At 37.6% G+C, this 19,934-nt stretch overlaps 2 protein-coding genes across 4 annotated transcripts; one reads left to right on the top strand and one right to left on the bottom strand.

Moving 5' to 3' along the window:
- Positions 1-10: 10 nt before the first annotated feature.
- nudt1 (nudix (nucleoside diphosphate linked moiety X)-type motif 1) lies at positions 11-3,906 on the bottom strand. 3 transcript variants are annotated; one of them, XM_039824099.1, is made up of 4 exons: positions 3,714-3,906; positions 3,440-3,600; positions 1,990-2,135; positions 11-410 (listed from the first exon to the last, which is right to left on the bottom strand). In XM_039824099.1, exons 2-4 carry the CDS (start codon positions 3,589-3,591, stop codon positions 238-240), a joined length of 471 nt encoding a protein of 156 aa, XP_039680033.1. In that variant the 5' UTR covers positions 3,592-3,600; positions 3,714-3,906; the 3' UTR covers positions 11-237. The 3 variants fall into 3 exon arrangements, with proteins under 3 accessions (XP_039680033.1, XP_039680034.1, XP_039680035.1); XM_039824100.1 differs by having other exon boundaries at positions 3,790-3,906; XM_039824101.1 differs by having other exon boundaries at positions 3,440-3,596; positions 3,790-3,906.
- An 830-nt stretch (positions 3,907-4,736) lies between these two features.
- On the top strand, positions 4,737-9,010 carry mrm2 (mitochondrial rRNA methyltransferase 2). The gene is made up of 2 exons (XM_039826281.1): positions 4,737-5,126; positions 6,889-9,010. Exons 1-2 carry the CDS (start codon positions 4,829-4,831, stop codon positions 7,320-7,322), a joined length of 732 nt encoding a protein of 243 aa, XP_039682215.1. The 5' UTR covers positions 4,737-4,828; the 3' UTR covers positions 7,323-9,010.
- The last annotated feature ends 10,924 nt before the right edge of the window (positions 9,011-19,934 follow it).

Below are 19,934 nucleotides of genomic sequence, written 5' to 3'. Positions count from 1 at the left end.
TATGTCAGTATATTGCTGATTATTGATTGATTTTTATTTCTCAATATGTAATTTTACATGTAAACATTCTCCATGTACAGTTAACAGGGTTGAAGTCCTCAGAGTATGTTCGTTTCCTCCCACAAGGTAAACTGAACAACAAACACTGAACCCTGGGATAGCATTTGAAGAAGAACTTTGGAAGGCTGACGCTTTTTTTTGTCACAGTCATAAATGACCTCAGAAACGCAGGTCGTCTCACAGTTCCTCCACCTCTTCCAGTTTATGGCTGAGGATCACATCGTGACCCTGAAACTTAAAGTATCCGACAAATTTCTTCTTCTGGAGCATTAGGGGGAACCACAGGATGTCATCAGCCCACATTTGACTGAAAGGAATTTGGTCACATTCGAACCACTGAGGCCGCATTTCTAGACAACAAGAGAAAATAATTAGTGGACCTCCTAAGAATGAAATACTAAATATTTGTATCATCTATCTTGATCTGTTATAATAGACTGAAGAAGTGTTGCACAGAATGATGACTGTGGATTTTGGTCCATCTCTTACATTGGAGTTGTGCTAAGAAGGGATTTCTTCATAGCCAGTATGGAGAGAAGGAACTATTATAGCGACCAATTACTCTTTCAATGTACAGCACATAGGGGCATGTGAGTATTGTGTTAAAACAGACTTAAAACAAAATGGGAACCTACCCTTTAAGTGTGTAAACATATATTTTCTTTAGAAGGGAATAAACAAACACAATTTCAAGATTTCAAATGATGGAAATTTATAAAATACATAATTGTAGGGGTACACTTTGTCTCTCTTTTTAAAAACAAAAGAGAGAACTTTGGCATTCATTTCCTAACTAAAGGCTTGGTTTCTCCTGTAACTACACTGTGTCACAAAACATGTAGCTTACTTTTGCTATCCAGTCCTGTGGATAGGTTAGAAAATGTGATTTCTGATTTTTTTTTTTTTTTTTTTACATAACCACTTGCTCAGCCTGCTTCTGAAATGTTGCTCTTTAAAGTCATACTAGTCCCAAAGTTTCAGCTGCTGCTTCCTATCTTGTCATATTTCTCTCTTTTCACTAACTTCAGCACATTTCATTTAAGCTTTTTCCTCCATTTATCTCTTCACCCCTTGGCTGTTTGACTTCTCTTGACCTGCAGACTCTTTGGTGGAGTGCTGCGCTTTGCTGTTTTTCTGTAAACTTCACCCAGTTGGCCTTGACTTAACTCTCAGGAAATAAAGATCACTGTGGCTCTCTGCATTCCTTCTGTTGAGGGCCTCCTATTTCCTTTGTATTTTTGCAGTCTTTTAAACTTCACCACTGAGAGCACACTTATAGATTATTCCCCTTAACTAATCTGCTCTTCCTGCTTACGGTCATGTCTGTGAAAAAGTTCCTAGAAGATTGTTTCAACCAATATACTTTAGGAGGATCTTTGTGGTCTACTTGGTTTTAAAAGTTGAACTGAAAACTGTTTTGGTTCTCAGAAGGTCTCATCTAAACTTTGAGGACATTGCACAACTACAATTGCCATGAAGCCTGGACTGGCATTGACATAACATAAAAGGAAGTCAAGATTAAGGGGAACTAAAAGTGAAAAGAGAAATGTTTTGCAGGATTACCGTTTTTTTAATCTATTTTTATTTTTACATATCAGTTCCTTGGAATTGTACAACAAAAATGTGGAGTTCCTCTTCAACTCCAACGTGCATGAGTTTGTGTAATCATGGTAACAAGTTGCACTTTTTAAAAACTATTTTCTAAGAAACCGTTTTAAAACGAATGCTTTTTAAATATTATAGTGCCGTTTTTTTAGCTCATTATTTAAAATCTTTATGATTACTTTTCACATTTTTCGGACTATAGCTGTGATTCAGATTTTCCTATGAACATAAAACCCTGAAATAATTATGCTGGAATTATCCTTTACCATTATCCGGTTTCTTTTCTTCACAGTTCAGTGTGGTGCAGTGGAAATCCTACTGTACCTTCTGACTCGGTTGGTTCTCCATTATAGGTGTCAGCTCTGAAAACATGGACGTCAAGCAGCTGTGTTTCTCCAACAAATTCAAATTTGATGTTTCCGATCTTCTCGAGAGCATCCACCGTAAGGCCACTTTCTTCTAGCAGTTCTCTTAAAAAAAAGAATCAAATAAATATTTGATAAGGTGTATTTAAACTCGCAGTACACATCACACAGACACTAAAAGCAAGTTAACTGGTGATATCAGTGTTCCTAGACACAGGATCTATTTGTGTGCAAACAGACACAAAATCAGTCAGTCAGAGTCAACGACATTCACCAATGAAGACACTGAGATGTGGTTCAGAGCTAAACAAAAAAATCTAGTAAGCAGATCTCTTGAGTTTACAAGATTCTGCCACATAGTTTATTTTTTCCTTATAAATGTCAAAATAAAATGATAAATAAAAATGAAGACTGACTTCAAGAAATCTGCCAGAATGGTGCATTCAAGAACAATTATTTGCAGATGACGCTCAATGCTCAGTGATGTTTTCCCCCCAAACACTACTTCCCTCAAAGTTGACCACCAACCTTCTGTATACTCTTATAGCTGAACAGCACATACAGTTCAGAAAGTACATGTAGACCAGTAGATTCTGTCTAAATGTATTGAGTCCCAACACTTGATTTAAGACATTTTCTTTGGTTGAGTCAAGTCAATAACCAACACAGCCATCACAACATAAAGTATTTTAATGACACAAAGAACTGGGATTAGTCGCTTTCTTTCTTTCTCCAATATTGACTGGATTTCAAAAGAGAAACTAACATAGCCTTGAGACATTACTGATTTATTTAGTCTTCCAATAGTCTTAACACAAAGCAGGTCTCTTTTTCCTATTTCAGAGAAAACAGCTTGAGACGGTGCCTGGTTACCTTCAGGGCTTCCTTCCTTTAGCTTTGGAACAAACTTCCTGCTGATGACTGATGATCCACACTCATCATCCAGACTCAACATTTATTTATTTTGTCAAGCATACAAACTATGTGAACTCACATCTTAAATTAGCAAATACTTTCTCCTTTTTCTATTCCCTTAACACTTGGACACCACACTGGCAACACCTATGCTGTTGCACCAAAAATACACGTTTGATTTAAAATGCAAAAACACAGCTCACAGTTTGTTAGAAGTGTAATATAGCATGATATAATGCAGCTGAAAAGTAGATTGTAAAATCAATTTTTTGAATCTTCGAAGAATATAGGAAAACAACAAAGCAAGATGTTTTTTCACACGTCCTTCACAAGAAGGAATAAATATAGAATGTTCTACTGCTTTTATTGCTTGTTATCATTAAGATTTTGTCAAAAAATATTTTTGGTGTTGACCTGTGAACCCTGTAAACTGCTTTTAGTTGAAGGGTCTCAACATTGCAGGTTCCAGAAGACAACTGGTAAAATGAATTTACCTCCTTGCACCATCTTCAATAGTTTCTCCAGGTTGAACTTTTCCCCCAAAACCATTCCACTTCCCAGCCCCAAATCCTCTCTTCTTCATGCCGAGCAGCACTCTGCCCGGCTGGACCACCAGCACCAGGGTCAACAGCTTGGAGCTCAACATCTCACCTGTCTGAGAGGAATATAGGAAGTTAGTTAGGCTATAAACACAATGTAAACACTGAAGCAACATAGCAGACGATCTTTACTGTATGAGTACAGTTAACTCTGCGTTAACATCGTCACCTCCTCAATGTATTGCTTTGTCCCGAAAAAATGACAGGCGAAAAAAAGAAGTTGTTGAATAAAAACAAGACTTAACGTTGAATAACTCCCGCGTGCAGCACTACAGACGTCCTCACATGACGTGCTGATGTGTAGGAGCAGGGATTGGTCTGATCAACGGCAGACTGGATCCACGAGTACCATCATTTGCTGAAAGATCAGTGGGAATGTGTTACATTGAAATATGTTCGGCTAGAAACTACCAATGTGTCCTCTCCAATCGAACCATGGATGTATTGATTCAAACTCACTTTACACTCCTGTTAATTTAAGACGATCCACAATGTGATAAAAGCATGCACAATATTTAGAAATATTGTAAAAAATAATATAATGTGACAATATATTATGACTAAAATAAAATAATTTAAATGTAAGTTTGTTTTCTTGTGATTATCATCACTAACATCATGATGGAGTTTTTGAAATACTACATAAAGAAACATGATAAAGATGACATACAAAATAAGGTACTAGAATTAAAGAAAAGATATATTGAGCAGGATACCAGAGAAGAAATTTCCATTACAGCAGTCCAATAAACAGTCTAAAGAAATAGGAAACAGATAAACATTAAACATGTAGTTCCTTAATTTAAGATTTTTATTCTACGAAAGAAAATAGAAAATACAATAAATAAAAGGTATTGAAATGAACAACAATAATACACAAATAAAAAAAAAAGATATATTTTTCATAGATAAATCAAAGTCATAAAAAATAAAAAGCCAAATACGTGCATGATTTCCTCAGGTATGTTTCTCCAAAGTCTAGGGCCCTTAATAGAAAATGACTGTATTACAGTAGTGTTGGTGGGACGTGATGAATAAATGAAAAACAGTTTCCATGTTTAAAAAAAAAAAGTGTTGTTCCCTGTGATACTGAGCTGAACGAAAGATGGCTATCCCAGGTAGGAACAATTGTTCTCGTCGTCAGTGTTTTGCAGGAAGGGGACATATAAGTTTGACGCAGTGTTTGTCTTTATTTTCACGCAGGCGCAGTTTACCATACGCTTCACGAGCTTGCCCCGTTCTCTTAATGCTAATAAAAACCCATGACCTTCCCCAGTCAAAAAAATGTGGTGCTTTTCCTTGCAGAGGAGATCTCTCCACTCCTCGTCATGTTTAATGAAGAAGTTAAAGGGTAAAACTCCCGCCGAGCAGCGCTGGCTGCAGCGGCAGCTCAAAGACCCGTATGTCAAAGCTTCTCACGCACAAAACTTCCGGTGCAGAAGTGCCTTCAAGCTGCTGGAGATAGATGACAAGTTCAGGCTTTTACAGCCTGGATGGAGTGTGGTGGACTGCGGAGCTGCACCTGGAGCCTGGAGCCAGGTGGCAGTCCTGAGAGTCAACTCCGCCGGGACAGCTGAGGGAGGTGAGGAGTGGACAAAATAACCGGGACACAGACAGTTTGATACAATACTAAAGTAGTATTGTGAAGCTTATCTTCATGTGCTGTTGAGGCTATGCCAGAGAGAGGTTATGATTCAATTCATCATACAGTATTGTGTTTCTATCTATTTTGTTCATCTCAGTTAATTTAGGTTTGAAGTACTGTGAAATGCCTACCCTCCTTAAATTAGTATAGGGCCTTGCTCGGGTTTATTGGATATGTTGTTCTACGTTATCTTTTATTGGAGCTTTTATGTATTAGTCGATCCTTATAAATGTCACTATTCTTGCAATGTTTTGACTTTAATAAGCAACAGATTATAAATATCCGTCACTGCTGTTGTTTGTGGAGGTATAAATAATACTGAAGAAACTATTGGACAGATTTTTCAAGAAAACCAAGTTCATTGACTAAAATAGGAGCCTGTGGTTTACAACATGAACAATTATGTGGACAATATTTGACTCAATACAGAAAATTAGCTTTTTTTTCCTCCAAATTTGGTATGACTTTTTATTCAGTGTCTGCCCATCCTTGTTGTAATCATGTAATATCATATGCTGTTATTGTGGTACTGTATGTCGGAATTTATGGACAGTAAAGGAACAACAATACTACCACAGTTTAAAAGGCTGGAGCTGCAGTAATAAATGATGGACACACATTTTCAAATTTTTGGATCATCCTTATTGTGTCTTATCATTATAAGACTAATAAAAAGAGAGTTTATGCACTAAATAATCAATAAATAATTATGTGCAGCCATGAGAGACTCATTTTCCGAGTTTTAGCGTTATAAAGCATCACTGTACTTTACAGTTGGGATAGCCTCTAAACATTACATAGAGATGCAAATCAGAGAGCCACATCAATGTTCTGCGGTTTTGTAGTATCTGAGAACATTGAACATAATGTAAAGTATGTTTTAAAGTAGTTGACTCAGCTGATACCAAGTGTTCTTGCATGTTTTAGTCCATGTAATACAAATCCTGTATTCCTTACCCAACTGCTAATTAGATTTTTTAAAAGGTTTTAGACTTTGATTTTTCCCCCCCCGACCTTGCAGTCAGCCTCTGGTTTCTATTTATTTCATTCAAAATCCTCATGCAACCACTTGTAAAAATAACTATCATGTCTGCGTTAGTCTGGTCAAAGTTGTATTATTGTTGCTTGTAAGTGTAGGTTGTTCTGAAAAGTCTCCACTAAATTACCACACAACAATTATAAAAGCAGAAGGTATGTTAAATATGATGGATTACCATTCTCAAGGGCTTTTAGAAACAAGTCGATTTTTCTTCAAACTAATGGAAACTGATTAGAAGATAGGCAGTTTGCATAAGAACATTTGGTTAGCAGAAATATAATGTTGCTAAAGAAATGCAAAAAAACAACAACCAGTATGGTAATTTCTATATTAATATTAACTTTGAGTAATATTAGTGTAACAGTTGAGTATAGGATGCTTTAATGCATTTTGGAAAATGTATTTATTTATGTATTTGTTTCACAGGGAAAGAAGTAACAGCTAACAGACTATTCAGTTATGAAATATGACCGCACTCTATTTATCCAAATAGGTAATGCTATGTTATAATTAGCTGTTATCTGTGTTGAAATACCTGCACTTTATCACCTGTGGATTTGTTACATAACCACACTGCTGTGTCAGCCTACGGTACATAAAATCTGATGGAAGAAATATATTTCCTTGTAAATACAGTTGAAATGTTTTCTTGCATCTTAGATGCAGCATTACCACATGGCACAGTTGTTGGCATTGATCTGCTGAACATACCACCTCTGGACGGTGCCCACTTCCTGTCCAGTCATGATGTCACCGACCCTGTCACGCACACCAAGCTGCTGGAGCTGCTCCCCAACGGCCGGGCTCATGTCATCCTGAGCGACATGGCGCCCAATGCCAGCGGGTTCCGTGAAATGGACCACGAGAAACTCATCACAATGTGTTTGTCTTTGATAGACTTGGCTGAGAAGATTTTACAGCCGGGGGGCTCTTTGGTTTGTAAATACTGGGACGGGATCCTCGCTCATAAACTTCAGAAGAAACTCTCAAGTGTGTTCAGTAGTGTTCAGACTTTAAAGCCAAATGCCAGCAGGAAGGATTCAGCTGAGCGATATTTCCTCGCTAGAATGTACAGAAAGCCAGTAAAAGGATAATAGTTGTCTTTCATTTTTCTAATGTGTATCCTGAAATGGTCAATTTGTCCAAATTAGATGTTTTCTGGAGATTCACAGACTGTGTTTTTGAAGAGTAAACATGAATAAGATGCTTGCTTAGTAACTTTGATCAAAAGGTGGCACTGTTGAGGCATCAGTGAGGTTCACAGCTGCAGGCACAGACACATGCAAACTTAACACAGTAACAGCAATGAATCAGTAAAATGTTAAAACTATGCAAGAATCATCAGGGTGATATTCCTCAAGAGCCCAATGCTGTGTGTTCTCTCTGAAGTTATTGTTTGCCCCACAGTGTTTGTTCTACACAGTCAGTTTGGTATTTGCTTTGTTACAAAAAGTCATTTACCAGTGCTGCTTATGCTAATAATTTGCACTGCCAGCCATGTAGAAATATGCAATCTCTCATTGAGAGCTTATGGAACAACCTAATACAGAGTCACATACAGCATGACTAATGGGAAGATGGATGATACTGAAGCTTGGCACACTGCAAGTGTTGTCAGGCTCTGCTCTCTGACTGTGCAGAGATGTCCATTTCCTGTGAAAATATTTTCAGCCCAGTAGACCGATTTTCTTCAAAGATTCTTCTTTGAATCCTTGTGTTGGAAACTTTGGAATTTATTTGTGTTTGTTTCTGGTCTTTATCATACTGATATGATTCTGGTCTGACCAGAGTTCAGAAACACTGGTATTGAAATAAAGGGATGTTTCTTGCCAAAGCTGCATTGTAAAAGACACAACTCATTTATTTGATGTCACCGATATCTATATAGGGATTCACACTATGGCCTTGCAAATACAACATTGTCTACAATGTCATGTACATAGTTGTTCTTCTTTGACTTGCAGTGACTCCATCCATTAGGAGCGTAGCACAAACATTTGGGCTCTGTGCATATACCCTCTCAGTGGGCCCCATTCTCTTTTTAATACATAATTTGTCATGCATGTACAGATATTTTTTGGGGGCATTTTATGCCTTAATTATAGTCAACAGTAGAAAAATGACATGCAGGACAAAGAGAGATGGGAAATGGCACCCTTTGTACAAATAACGGACTAAAAACCAAACACCTGCATTCTTAAGGTGGATTTATGGTTGTACATAGGCTCTACGCAGAGCCCACGCCGTATCCTATGTAAGTGGCCTACACCGTTGTGAGGATTTATAGTTGTGCGCTGGTGTGTCTGCATAGTTCTAGCATATATTTTTTAAAAGAATAGCAGAGCCGGTGTGTGTGCGTGTGGAGTGTGTGGTAGAGTGAGTGAGTTACAGGGTTTAGCTTCGAAACAAAGTGTCTCCCCTGTGCTTTCTGACGGTCGGAGAAGGAGAACCAGGAAATAAGAGGGAAATGAGGGAAATTCAACGCTACCAAGCCACGGCCAAGTGGACCAACAGTTCTTCGTCACCGCGACATGTAGTTACATTTCTGGAGAGGTGCACTTCAGGCTAAGGCGTAGGGTCCGTACTTACATACTGTACGTACCTACGTCGTAAATTCAACGCAGAACCATAAATCAGGCTTTAGTTGTAATAAGTAATGGCCTTTTTTTCCACTTTTAAGCTTATATTACTCAAATAAATCTGAGATACTTTTACTGAGGTTTGCTTGGGAGCTGGAATATAATGCTTGCTGTATTTCATAATAAAAGACAAGTAAACAAGACTTTACAGGAGTCATGTTTTACATTGCTAGCTAGTTTGATGCAATTCTTTCAGTGTTAACCACTGCAAATGGTTGCTTGATAACTTGTAAGAGCCACTTTATGGGTTCACCTTGTCTCACATCCACCGTAATAATAATACAAATAATAATACATTTTATTTAATGGTGCCTTTTCTGGAACTCAAGGTCACCTTACATCACGTAAGATCAGTGATAAAACAATAAGCAACAAAGCAGCAGTAATAAAACATAGTTTAATATATTAAGTCATTTCTGACCTATGCTCTGTTGCTTATCAACAGAGCATAGGTCGGCAATAAGTTAAGATCGGTATAAAGTAATAAGATGCTATTCTTGCAGTTAAAGTGAGTAAGCTAGTTTAAAAAGGGTTTTAGAGCAGTTTTGAATTCTGTAATGTAGTCAAGTATGCAGATTTGAGGGGGAAGTGAGTTCCAAAGTTCCAGAGTTCCAAAGGTGCAGCATGGGAGAAGGCCTTGGCACCCATTGTGCTGAGGTTGATGGCTGGCAGTAGACCTGCTGATGAAGACCGCAGGCAGCGGGAGGAGAAGTCGGAAGGAGGTCTGTGAGATAAGCAGGGGAAAGATTAAGAAGAGCTTTAAATGTTAATAATAAGACATGGGAATATGGAGTGAAGAGAAACGCTTAATTCATCAACAAGCTAAGCTTTGGGGGAGACAACAAGGGGCTTCAATATTGTTTTAGATACAAAGAATAGTCTGTTAAACTAGCTTCTTTAGCCACCGATACTAATTTACTATTGAGGCTAAACATTATTCTTTTTATTCCAGGCTTCTTGAGTGCCCTCCTTATGTCTTGGACCCCAGTACTTTGTTCCACTATTCCCCTTTGAGACCCCTGTTGCCATTCACAGATTAATAACAGGGCTCATAATCAACAGTTAGAGGATCTTAGATTATGTGTTATGAATGCTGTGCAAAATGCTTGGAAATAACCTTTTGAGAAGAAGTAAATATATATCTGTATTGTTCTTGAATTTAAGAAGTATGGAAGTCAATAAGTATTTTTATGAAATTGAATATTTTATTATTACCTTTTCCATCTGAATTCGTTTGCCATTGCGTAACATGTAAAATCGTAATTCTTATGAAAATCTACCTTCTCAAATTACTAATAAATTATCATTGCTATTTAAAATCTGATAATTTCTAACTAGATTTTTAAAGTCTATTTATTTCACAAAATGAAAATGAAGCTTAATCAAGACTAAATTTGCATTTAGAGATGGCTCACATGCTATTTAGCCTTTTTGTCTTAGGAGTGATGAGGAATACAGTTTGAACTGAAACATTCATGCCTCTTCGTTAAATATACTGCATAGAAGGGGGAACTGACCTCTAAATATGATTATTTGCAATGAATGGGAGCAGCCATGCCTGTTGATGAAGCTGATAGTGAAAGATGTGAACAGATGACCAATTTTACTTCTCATTACTCGTTGACTATTCAGCCCTTTGCTATTTAGATTCAAATTATTTCAAAATTACTGTGGGATTTATGTAAATTCCACCAGGAGCTGAGCAGTCAGAGAGCCGCAGATTTTAAATTCAGATTTGACACTGAGATGCTTGTAATCACTTGAAAACAAATCTGGGGCACAAAAACCTCCTTGAAGTACTTGTTGGATATGTTTGTGTGCACTCTAGTCGTGCAATGCTATTCAGGATACCAAAGGTGACACATGCTAATATCCCCCATACAACAGCTTATATAACTGGTAAAAAACTTAAAAGATCAGTAAGTTCCTTCTTCTGTTGATGTGTAAGAGGTGATTTATGATCAAGTTATGAGGATGAAGAGGAGTATAATCAGCTGCCACTTAGTGTCACCTTAATCAGGTGTTACTCAGGACCGTGTGCATAAACACAGTCTTTGGGAGGAAGTTATTTCTTATTACAGGTTATTATAAATACAATTGTGAGTTCTTAATAGATACGTCACCCTGCCTGCTCTGACGTTATTTGCTCTGGTGTCAAAGACCTACAGAAGACATTGTTGAACAGAGTTGATGATTTGTTCCCCTGCATGCATGCTTTTGTATGGCTGCTGGACTTTGGAATGATTTGGAAAATGTCCTTATTTTCAGATGCAAACTAGCAAATGATGTTCATGAGATGCAACAAAACTCTGGTACATTTTGTAAAGAAGGAATGTTTCCTTTTTAAATGTTTGCTCCATCTCAATAATAAAAACAAACAGTCTCTCTAATATCAACACAGTGGAAGTCTCAAATTGACAGGAAATTAAAGAAATGGTAATATAATTTCTAACCACTGTGACATTCATTCCCTTGGCTGACCTGAGCTACCAAAATGAATTGCTCGTCTGACAATATTCATCATTCCCTGAGTCCTTCCCCGAATGTAAGCAGACTGAGCCAAGCAGGCATTCTCTGACACAAAGTAATGACTACTATTATGATGATAATTTCATACCATCTTCACAGCTAAATGAATCTGAAATCTCAGGACGGTATGTCGACTGCAACTCTTTTTATTGGTGCCACTTTCAGTTTATGATGTCGATGTTTTGGTTTCTGAGTTCCTCAGAAAATGTGGGAGTTTAAAATGAAGCATGCAATTAAAAAATTCATGCCTGTTCAAACATGATGATGGAGCCACAGCGCTCCAGTGCATCTCACACTATAACACATTAAAGTTTGCCAAAAAAACGTCCAGGTATTTTGTTTCTACCTCTCTGGCGCTATCGTACAAAAGGACACATGTCAGTGAATAATCAAACAATCTCCTCTTGATCTTTGCTTTTTTTTTTCGAGGTTGAGTCAGTCCTGCGGAAAAATGTCAGGGACATTATTGCAAACAGGGTGAAGGATGGTTGTGGGAGGAGGGTTAAAGGGACAAGGGAGAAACAAAACAGGCTACGGAGAACAAACAACGCACAGGTTGCACTCAGTGGCACCTTTCGGCATTATCATATCAGCTAAGCCTGACATTTACTAGCAAGTATGGAAAGTGACTGCAGATGGAAACTGAAAGCTAATAACCTTATGTTCACATTCTCCCAATGTGGATTCCCTTCAGGTAATGTATCAGTCTTTTTACATTTAAAGGTTTTGGAACTGAGGAGGATTATATACAATGTTGCTCCTTTCTTTTGTCAGCACCATCATTTTTATACTGTCTTCTTTGCATTTGCACTCCAACACACAGCTTTTTCTTCCATTGATAAACTAACTAGTCACTATTAGTAATTGCAGTACTTAGGTAGAAGCTCGTCAAACATTAAGGCTTAAAGTGGCAGCTCTCTTTTTCAAACCCTTTAAAACTGAGTATAGCTTAAAACCCTCTGGATCTCATGAATAATAATGCTTCATTATCATCACCAGCTACACTTTAAAGACCAGAAAGAAAGACCAGTTATCAGTCTTTGTAAACACTTCAAGCGTCTGTAATGGGTAGATCTTAATATCATGTTTCCTATATGAATCAGCTATCGGGTAGTGAGGAGAATGATTTTTTTTCCCCCCTTGTTTCTTGTGAAGACACTCTCCTTTTCTTATCTGCGTTACCCAGATGACTTGCGTTGTCAAGATGCGATCAGTATACGTCATTTACAACCTTTTGCAGTTTGTGAATCGAGAGGAAGACAGTGGAGGTTCTAGTCAGAATCAACTTCAAATAAGAAAAGAAAACTAGGTTTTAAACTAGAAAAGCTTATCTGGACTGGTCCCAGTTATCAACATCAAAGTCTGAAGCACTGCCATTTTGGATTATGCAACTTTATCCTGCAATGAAAATCTAAATCTTTAATCAGCTCACATCATCTCAGAACAAACTGGTTATTGGCTCATGTTGGTGGAGCCACTACAAAGAACTGAAGCGAGACTCAAAATGCTGCCTTAAAGCTGCTGTTGGTAACTTTGAGAGAGCCACCTCCCACCTTCCCTCTCCCTCCTTTCCACTCCCTTCCTCTCTGCTACACTTCAGCCCTGCCTGTACTTATTTAGACTCAAACAACCTGTCTATTAAAAACGAGAGGGTCATATGCAAATCTACACACTGATTACCAAGGAACACTTTCCTTCTCATTTCTTTCATTAGTAGTTGTCTTAAGATAAAATAAAGGGAACATTAACACGTTTACATGTGTTACTGATATAGATTAGTCATTTGCAAATTCAGGATTTCATCACAATGCAATATCTGGAACCAATCTTACAAGTTGTTTTTGTTATCATGGTCGTGATTTTGAGATGTCTGTGAGACTTTAATGTGTAATAAATCTAATTTCATCTCATGTAACTTCATTTTAATCCAACTCAACTACATTGTACCAATTTGTGCAACATGTGTATCAATTTCAATCAGGAGGCAAAAACGAGTACATAAAAAAAGTGCCAAAGGCTGTCTTTAAATATATATAATTTCAACTGGAAATGTATTATCTTAAATTATCTCATCTCTATAGATTATGTATTCGAGGGAAACATTTAAATGCATGAAATGGAATTCTCAACAACATGAATGTCATTTCAGATGGTACAAAAATCCTATCACTATGAGTAGTTCCGAAGGCTTTGAGGGATCTTTCCTTCTGTTCCCACACAGCTTGGGCCGGGTGAAAAAAAACAAATGTTGTAACTTTAAAAAATATATTTTTGACTTCATTTTGATAGTGGATAGTAGAGAGGTGACAGGAAATGAGGGGAGAGAGATAAGGAATGTCATGCAACAAAAATCCCAGGGCATATTTGATGTTGGTCTGTTGAGACATTGTTTGAGATTTTTGGCTTTAGTTGACATGGCTGCAACAATAGCAATGTTCTTTATTTTACATCACCGCTGTTCCACTGTGTTTAATGGGTGTGGGGCATTTTTTCATACCTTACCTTTAAGAAACATTGTTTTTGTGCTGGTTCTTAGTTAACATAGCAAGAAAAGCCTTATCATCATTATTGTTTCAGAACAGTAGAACTACATGCATGCAATATTTCTCAGTTTAAGCGCTATGTGCAAAGAGCAGAAAGATGGATTCTAAGTTTTAATTGGTTTTTGTTTTCTTTTCCATTTAATTAACTTGTCATGGGGCAGGTGGGAAGCTATCTTCTGGGGAACGTGGGGCCGATCTGCTTGCTGGTGGATTGAAAAATAAGAAAATACATCTGGGAATAAAGACTGGGGCAGAAGACAGATGGTGCAAGGGCTAATTGTATGACATCTTACTTCATGCTGTTTAAATATTTACATATTGGACAGAGGAGCTGTATTCCAACTTAGGCAAAAGTGGCTGATTTGCAAAAAAAACCCTACAAATTTAATAACAATTTGATAAACCACTTTTTATTTACTTGCAAATACACAGACAAACTCAGCTGGCGAATATTTTCTCATTTCATTTTGATAAATGTTTTAGTTGTTTGGGCAAAATAACACTTTCTGCATATTATGAAAGTCTGCTGGGCTGTCATTATATAAATGAGGAATGTTTGTCAAATCCAAGACTTTAAAGTAAAATTCACCCACGTAGCATCTCAGGTAATGACTTGAACTCCCAATGGATTACTTAGAAAGTAAGAGAGGAAGCAGGGGAGTCTTTTGGAGTGCACTAGCTTGCTCATTAATCTTTTCAAAGATGCTGAAGGCACTTGACGTGGTTACAGCGGGTGCCCCTTGGGTTCATGTCAGCACTGAATGGAGAGCCGGTTGTGCAACCAGGGGCGCTGTGTGGGGTTTGTTTTTCTCAAGCAGAATGGGAGAGATCGGACGAGCTGTCTTTGTGCTCCAACAGTGCTCCACTGGTTGTTACTGTATAGTTGACTTATTTCATTCCTGGAAGGTGTAAAACTTCACCTGTTGGGGGTTGTCATTCTACCAGCAGGAGAGGAACACAACACTTTTGGCAAAGCATCTAACATTCTCTCAGAGTGGAGAGCAGCGGGAGGTTGATGAATGTAGGGGAAAAACATGTCCTCATTGTTATGCAAGAGGACTGAATTATACTTGGTACATTTTCTTTTTTTTGGGAGAGTTTTGGTAGATTCAAGCTGTGATTTTAAATATTCATATACTTTGCAAATATTGTGTTAATGTGGAGGACTTTTCAATTTGAAGATGGTGTGGATTATCAGCATCAGTGTTGACATACAACAATCCATCAAAACAAACAACATTATCACTCATACACTGAAAAAGTGCCATAATCTCATCATCGGACTCATTTTAACAACTGCGAGTGTTTCTTTCTCTTCAGTGTAAAATGATAATAGATCCAGAGTCTCCAGGGAAAATAATCAACTAGAATTTACAGTATATATTCTGTATGTACACAATGGTGTCTCTGGGATGTTTCTTGTTTTGTGGTAGTGTCACAGGAACCTGTAAAAAGCATTTGAAGTGACACGTAGTGAGAATAGTTAATCTAGCGGTCCCTGCAGCGGTGCAAAAAAACAACAAGAAAAAGGGGCTTCAAATTAGATTCTGTCTATATTCTAAAGCTTTGAAACTAATTGAAGACGCAATATTCAAACACATCAACGTGAAAGGAATGGAAAAGAGAAAAGAAACAAGTCCACTAAAAGATCGATGTGTGTGGCAAAGCGAGGCCGAGCTGGGTTGTTGGTCAAGCGGCGGAGGGAGGTGAGGGGCGGCCTGATGAGACAACGAGCAGCACCTGAGTCCCATTAACTCTCTATATCTGTCCCCGTCCTTCTGCACAGTCCCAACCTAGCTCCCCTGCCTCACCATATGGTGGCTTCATCTTTTTTCTGTCTGGCCTTTATTACATGAAAATAGTCTTTTGCTGCCGTCCTTTTTATTTCTTTTCAGGTGCAGGAGAGCTCGGCAGGAGCCACCATTTTGAAAACTTCTTTGTGACAGGACTCGCCTCCCTATGCAGGATGAGCAGTCTCTTTGTTTCCAATTGCATTGTTCTGATTTTGTTTCGGAATTGCTCTATCATTCATTTTCCTCAGCCTTCTGTTAAATGAAATCTCTTGCTATCTCATGGCAAAAAAAAAAAAAATATTGCCTGAAAAACAACTCTCTGGTATTTTTGGAATTGTTTGAAATCTGCGCCTCTTTCAAACATTGTGATTGAGTCTATATTGGACCCTATGATATAGAAGTCCCTGTCTTACGTCAGCCAACATTTGTTGTTCAATGTACGCTAATTAAACCTAAATGTAATGGACTTGTATTGTTAATGCACAGTATCCATAACTCTCACACGACCAATTTCTAATCATACAACCGTCTTGAGTTATTTGATGTAGTGAACACTCGCAAGTCGTAAATATGGGAATCTTTTCCATCCCTACCATCCATCCCATATGACGTGGATGTGGCATAAGCTAGGCTAATGTCTTTCCAGCTCCAGCTGTTAACGCACAGACATGAGAGTGGTATAGTAAATAAGGATATTTCCCAAAATATTGAACTATTCAAATACTCCCTTGGGATCAGCCATTGCTACGAGTATCTCTTTGTTCAGCTGATCCTGTATGGGGGTACTTCAATCTAAATGTAAGTCCACCTCACATTCCTATATTTATGTATGTATACGTGCAGATGCATCACATACCCATATTAGTGGTATAGATTTGATAAAGGAAAGAGCAGGAAAGTCAACCCTTCCCTATCTTACTTGATGTATTGTATAAATCCATGCAGATTAGATAAGGAATAGATTACGATCGATTTTCATCCAAAACAAATGCGTTTTTGTAAAGTCTTGTTTAGGCTTAAATGGATAATAATATTTGTAATGCTTTAAAAAAATACTAAATCTATTAATCAGATTTCTTTCTAAATATATTCTTATTTTTCACTTAAAGGCTGTCCACCCTTTTTGTGACTTTCTTGTTTCTCCCACAGCCACTGTCTGTTAACCACCTCACCGCCATTTTTCACATGCTGTGATAGAAGATTGTTCCGGATAATTTCCTTAATAAAGTCTTAAACTAAAAACTAATGAAACCTAATAGTGAAAAATCACACTATTAGGTTTCATTAGTTTTTAGGCAGCCACAATGAAATGACCTCATCACCACAATAACTGTGCAGGTCACTCTGTCCTTGTCTTCTTCTTCGTCTTCTTTTTTTTTTTCCTAGTGAAGCATCCTGTATACAATTCACCCAAGTGCCTCATATTTGCATTAATATGTGATTGTGTTTCAGAATGTCGTGACTATGTGCATGTATTTCATATATTGTCAGCCTTTTTAATGTCTGAAATGAGTAAATGGAAATGGTCCAATGTTTAGTTTCCCATGAAATGGTTTATTTTAATGTCTGGCTTTGATAAAAAAAATTTATCCATCACTGTCCCTTCTGGTTTTGTTGATTCTGTGTTGGTTTATGTAACATAATTGTGTTGCCATTTTGTCCAGGACTATCTCACAAAATAGATTTCAGTCTCACAAAAAAAAATCTGGTTAAAAATGGTGTCCATAAAAGCAGCAAAGTTCTGTCCCAGCCACCATATTTGGACACCACATGAAGAGGTTTGTTTGCATGAGCACTCCTTCATAATCAATGTATCTAACTTGAAGTGTGAGCACAAATGATTCTTGTCACTTACACAGTAATGTGGAGCAGGAGTTGACTAATTGAAGTGTATCTCCTGTGCACACAATGAAATGTTCAACTGGTACCATATATTGGCATGGTCTGAAATTAGTTTTGGGGGTGATCACCACTTTTCTGATTAGACCAACACCTGGCATCTCCTGGTGAAAATGATCCCAGCTGGACTCGAGTCACGACAAAAAACAAACTTACTCTGTGATAAAATTCCCTGTTCTTAATTTAGTTGATCTATGCAGCAGGTGCAGGAAACGGATGTTCAGTCTGTCCTTAAGGTTTGCTATACATACTGCTGCTTATTATTAAGAGATTATATATTCATACTTTATGAGTGCTCTGCTCTCGATGACATTGTGGCCACTACGTGTGTTGCATCAGAATACATGTATTATATTCATTAGTCCAGCTCCTCTGGCATATAGCACATTATTTAATGAATATTAATTCTTAAATCAGCGTGGTCCACCTCTTCACAAGACTCTTGCTACAACACACGGAGTTCAGGCGACCCATATCCTGAGTCGTAAAAGCTGCATGAATTCTGATAAGGCTGTTCAGACTGAGGTCGCAGTGCAAAAAACAAAATCAGATCTGTATCTGATTTAGGAACACATATGAAAGTAGCCCAAATCTGAATTGAAAAGATTTGGACAGATTCCATGTGATTTGTGGTGTTCACACTGTTGTGAAAAAAACAGATCTGTGTCACATATGAGCAAAAAAACAATCAGATTTGGGCCACTGCTGTGTGTTGAGGAACTAGCCTAATGTAACAGCAGCCTTATGTTTAGATCGACCATTGTATGATTTTGAATTTGCTAAATAATCAATCAGTTGAAGTTAAACTGAGAAAAATAGTGAAATTATGTTTGATGACTTCGTTGTGTTAACATTAATTCCATTTCCACTGCTGGTACATCCGTCTTCAATGCCATGTGTGTACTTACTTCTCTTCACACTTACATTTCCATAACTGCAGAGCCATTGCCATATGCAAAATGGTCCATCATGGTAAAAAACCATGGCAGTTATTGTTAAAATGTATTGTCTCAACTATGACCTAGCCATTCCTACCAGCCTCTCCTTCTGCTCTTAAAGCTGCATCTATCCATCACTTTAACTGTAACTGACAATCACGGTCAATGCAGCAGCTTACCGGTCCTCATGAGATTTGTGGCTCTGTGGTTTCAAGAGTGAAGAATGGTCCACATTCACACAGAATGAACTGGATCATTATGAAGTGAGCTCAGAGTGAAAGTCATGGGAATAACATGTCCCAATTCTGGATGAGGAGTGGATTTTCTTTTTAATGAAGAGCGCTTGTCAAAGTAATTGTCCTGCTTTATTTTCTCTCTATCACAAAGACATGTAGCTTATTAGTTGACTACAAAGACCAAAAGCTTGATTCCAAAAGAATTATGTGCTTAGAAATGGGAACTGGAATTTAATAGTAAAGCTTTGAATTAAGTTAAGTGATACTGATGTAATAGAAGTAAACTATGAGGGCACATTTGGTTGTATAATGTCTGACAGTAGAAAACATAATAAATCACGTTACCAATGCCCTTTGCCTAACGCTGCTGCTTTTACATTTTATAGCAGACATAAAGAATTTACCACATAATCTGGAATCAGCATGGCAATGCAATAAATGATTATGGTGCCAGTGCTAAAAATACAACTCAGGATCATGAGACCGTTGAATAAAAAGAAAGGGTCATCGATTGATGTTGGAATGAAACAAGCCCATGAGAGTAGATCTGAATGAAGTGAGTTAATCATAGGAGCAAGTTGCAGATAGACTATCCATATTATTGATGTTCCATAAATAGGAGGCACATATTTTACCTTTTGACAGGCTTCCTACTTACTGAGCCAGTTCAGATCAGAACATTATTACAGCTGGCCAAAATATAATGCAGGTGGTACTTACTGAGTTAAGTTTTAATACAGATGCTTTTGATTTACAACTTGATACTCTAGGTGTTTGGAGTAGTGTGTGTGGCAGAACAAAGTGGGCTCTTTGGTTAAAATTCAACAACTACAGGCATGGGCAGATTATGAGACATTTTCTTAGTCTCTTGGACTCTCTTTGTGGTCGTTTTGTGTGTCTTTGTAGTTGTTTGCATCCCTTTGTGATTATTTGGGTCTCTTTGTAGTCGTTTTGCATCTCTTTTGTCTCTTTTTGGTAGTTTTGTGTCACTTCGCAGTGTTTTGTCTTTGTATAGTCGTTTTTTGTGTCTCTTTGAGGTTGCTTTGCGTCTCTTTGTGACTGTCTTGTGTAAAAACCACTAATACATACTATATTCTAGAAAAAAAATACTTTACATCCTTTATGATAC

Source organism: Perca fluviatilis, chromosome 15 (assembly GCF_010015445.1).
Source record: "Perca fluviatilis chromosome 15, GENO_Pfluv_1.0, whole genome shotgun sequence".
Lineage (NCBI taxonomy): Eukaryota > Metazoa > Chordata > Actinopteri > Perciformes > Percidae > Perca > Perca fluviatilis.
This window is presented reverse-complemented; position numbering and strand designations above follow the sequence as displayed.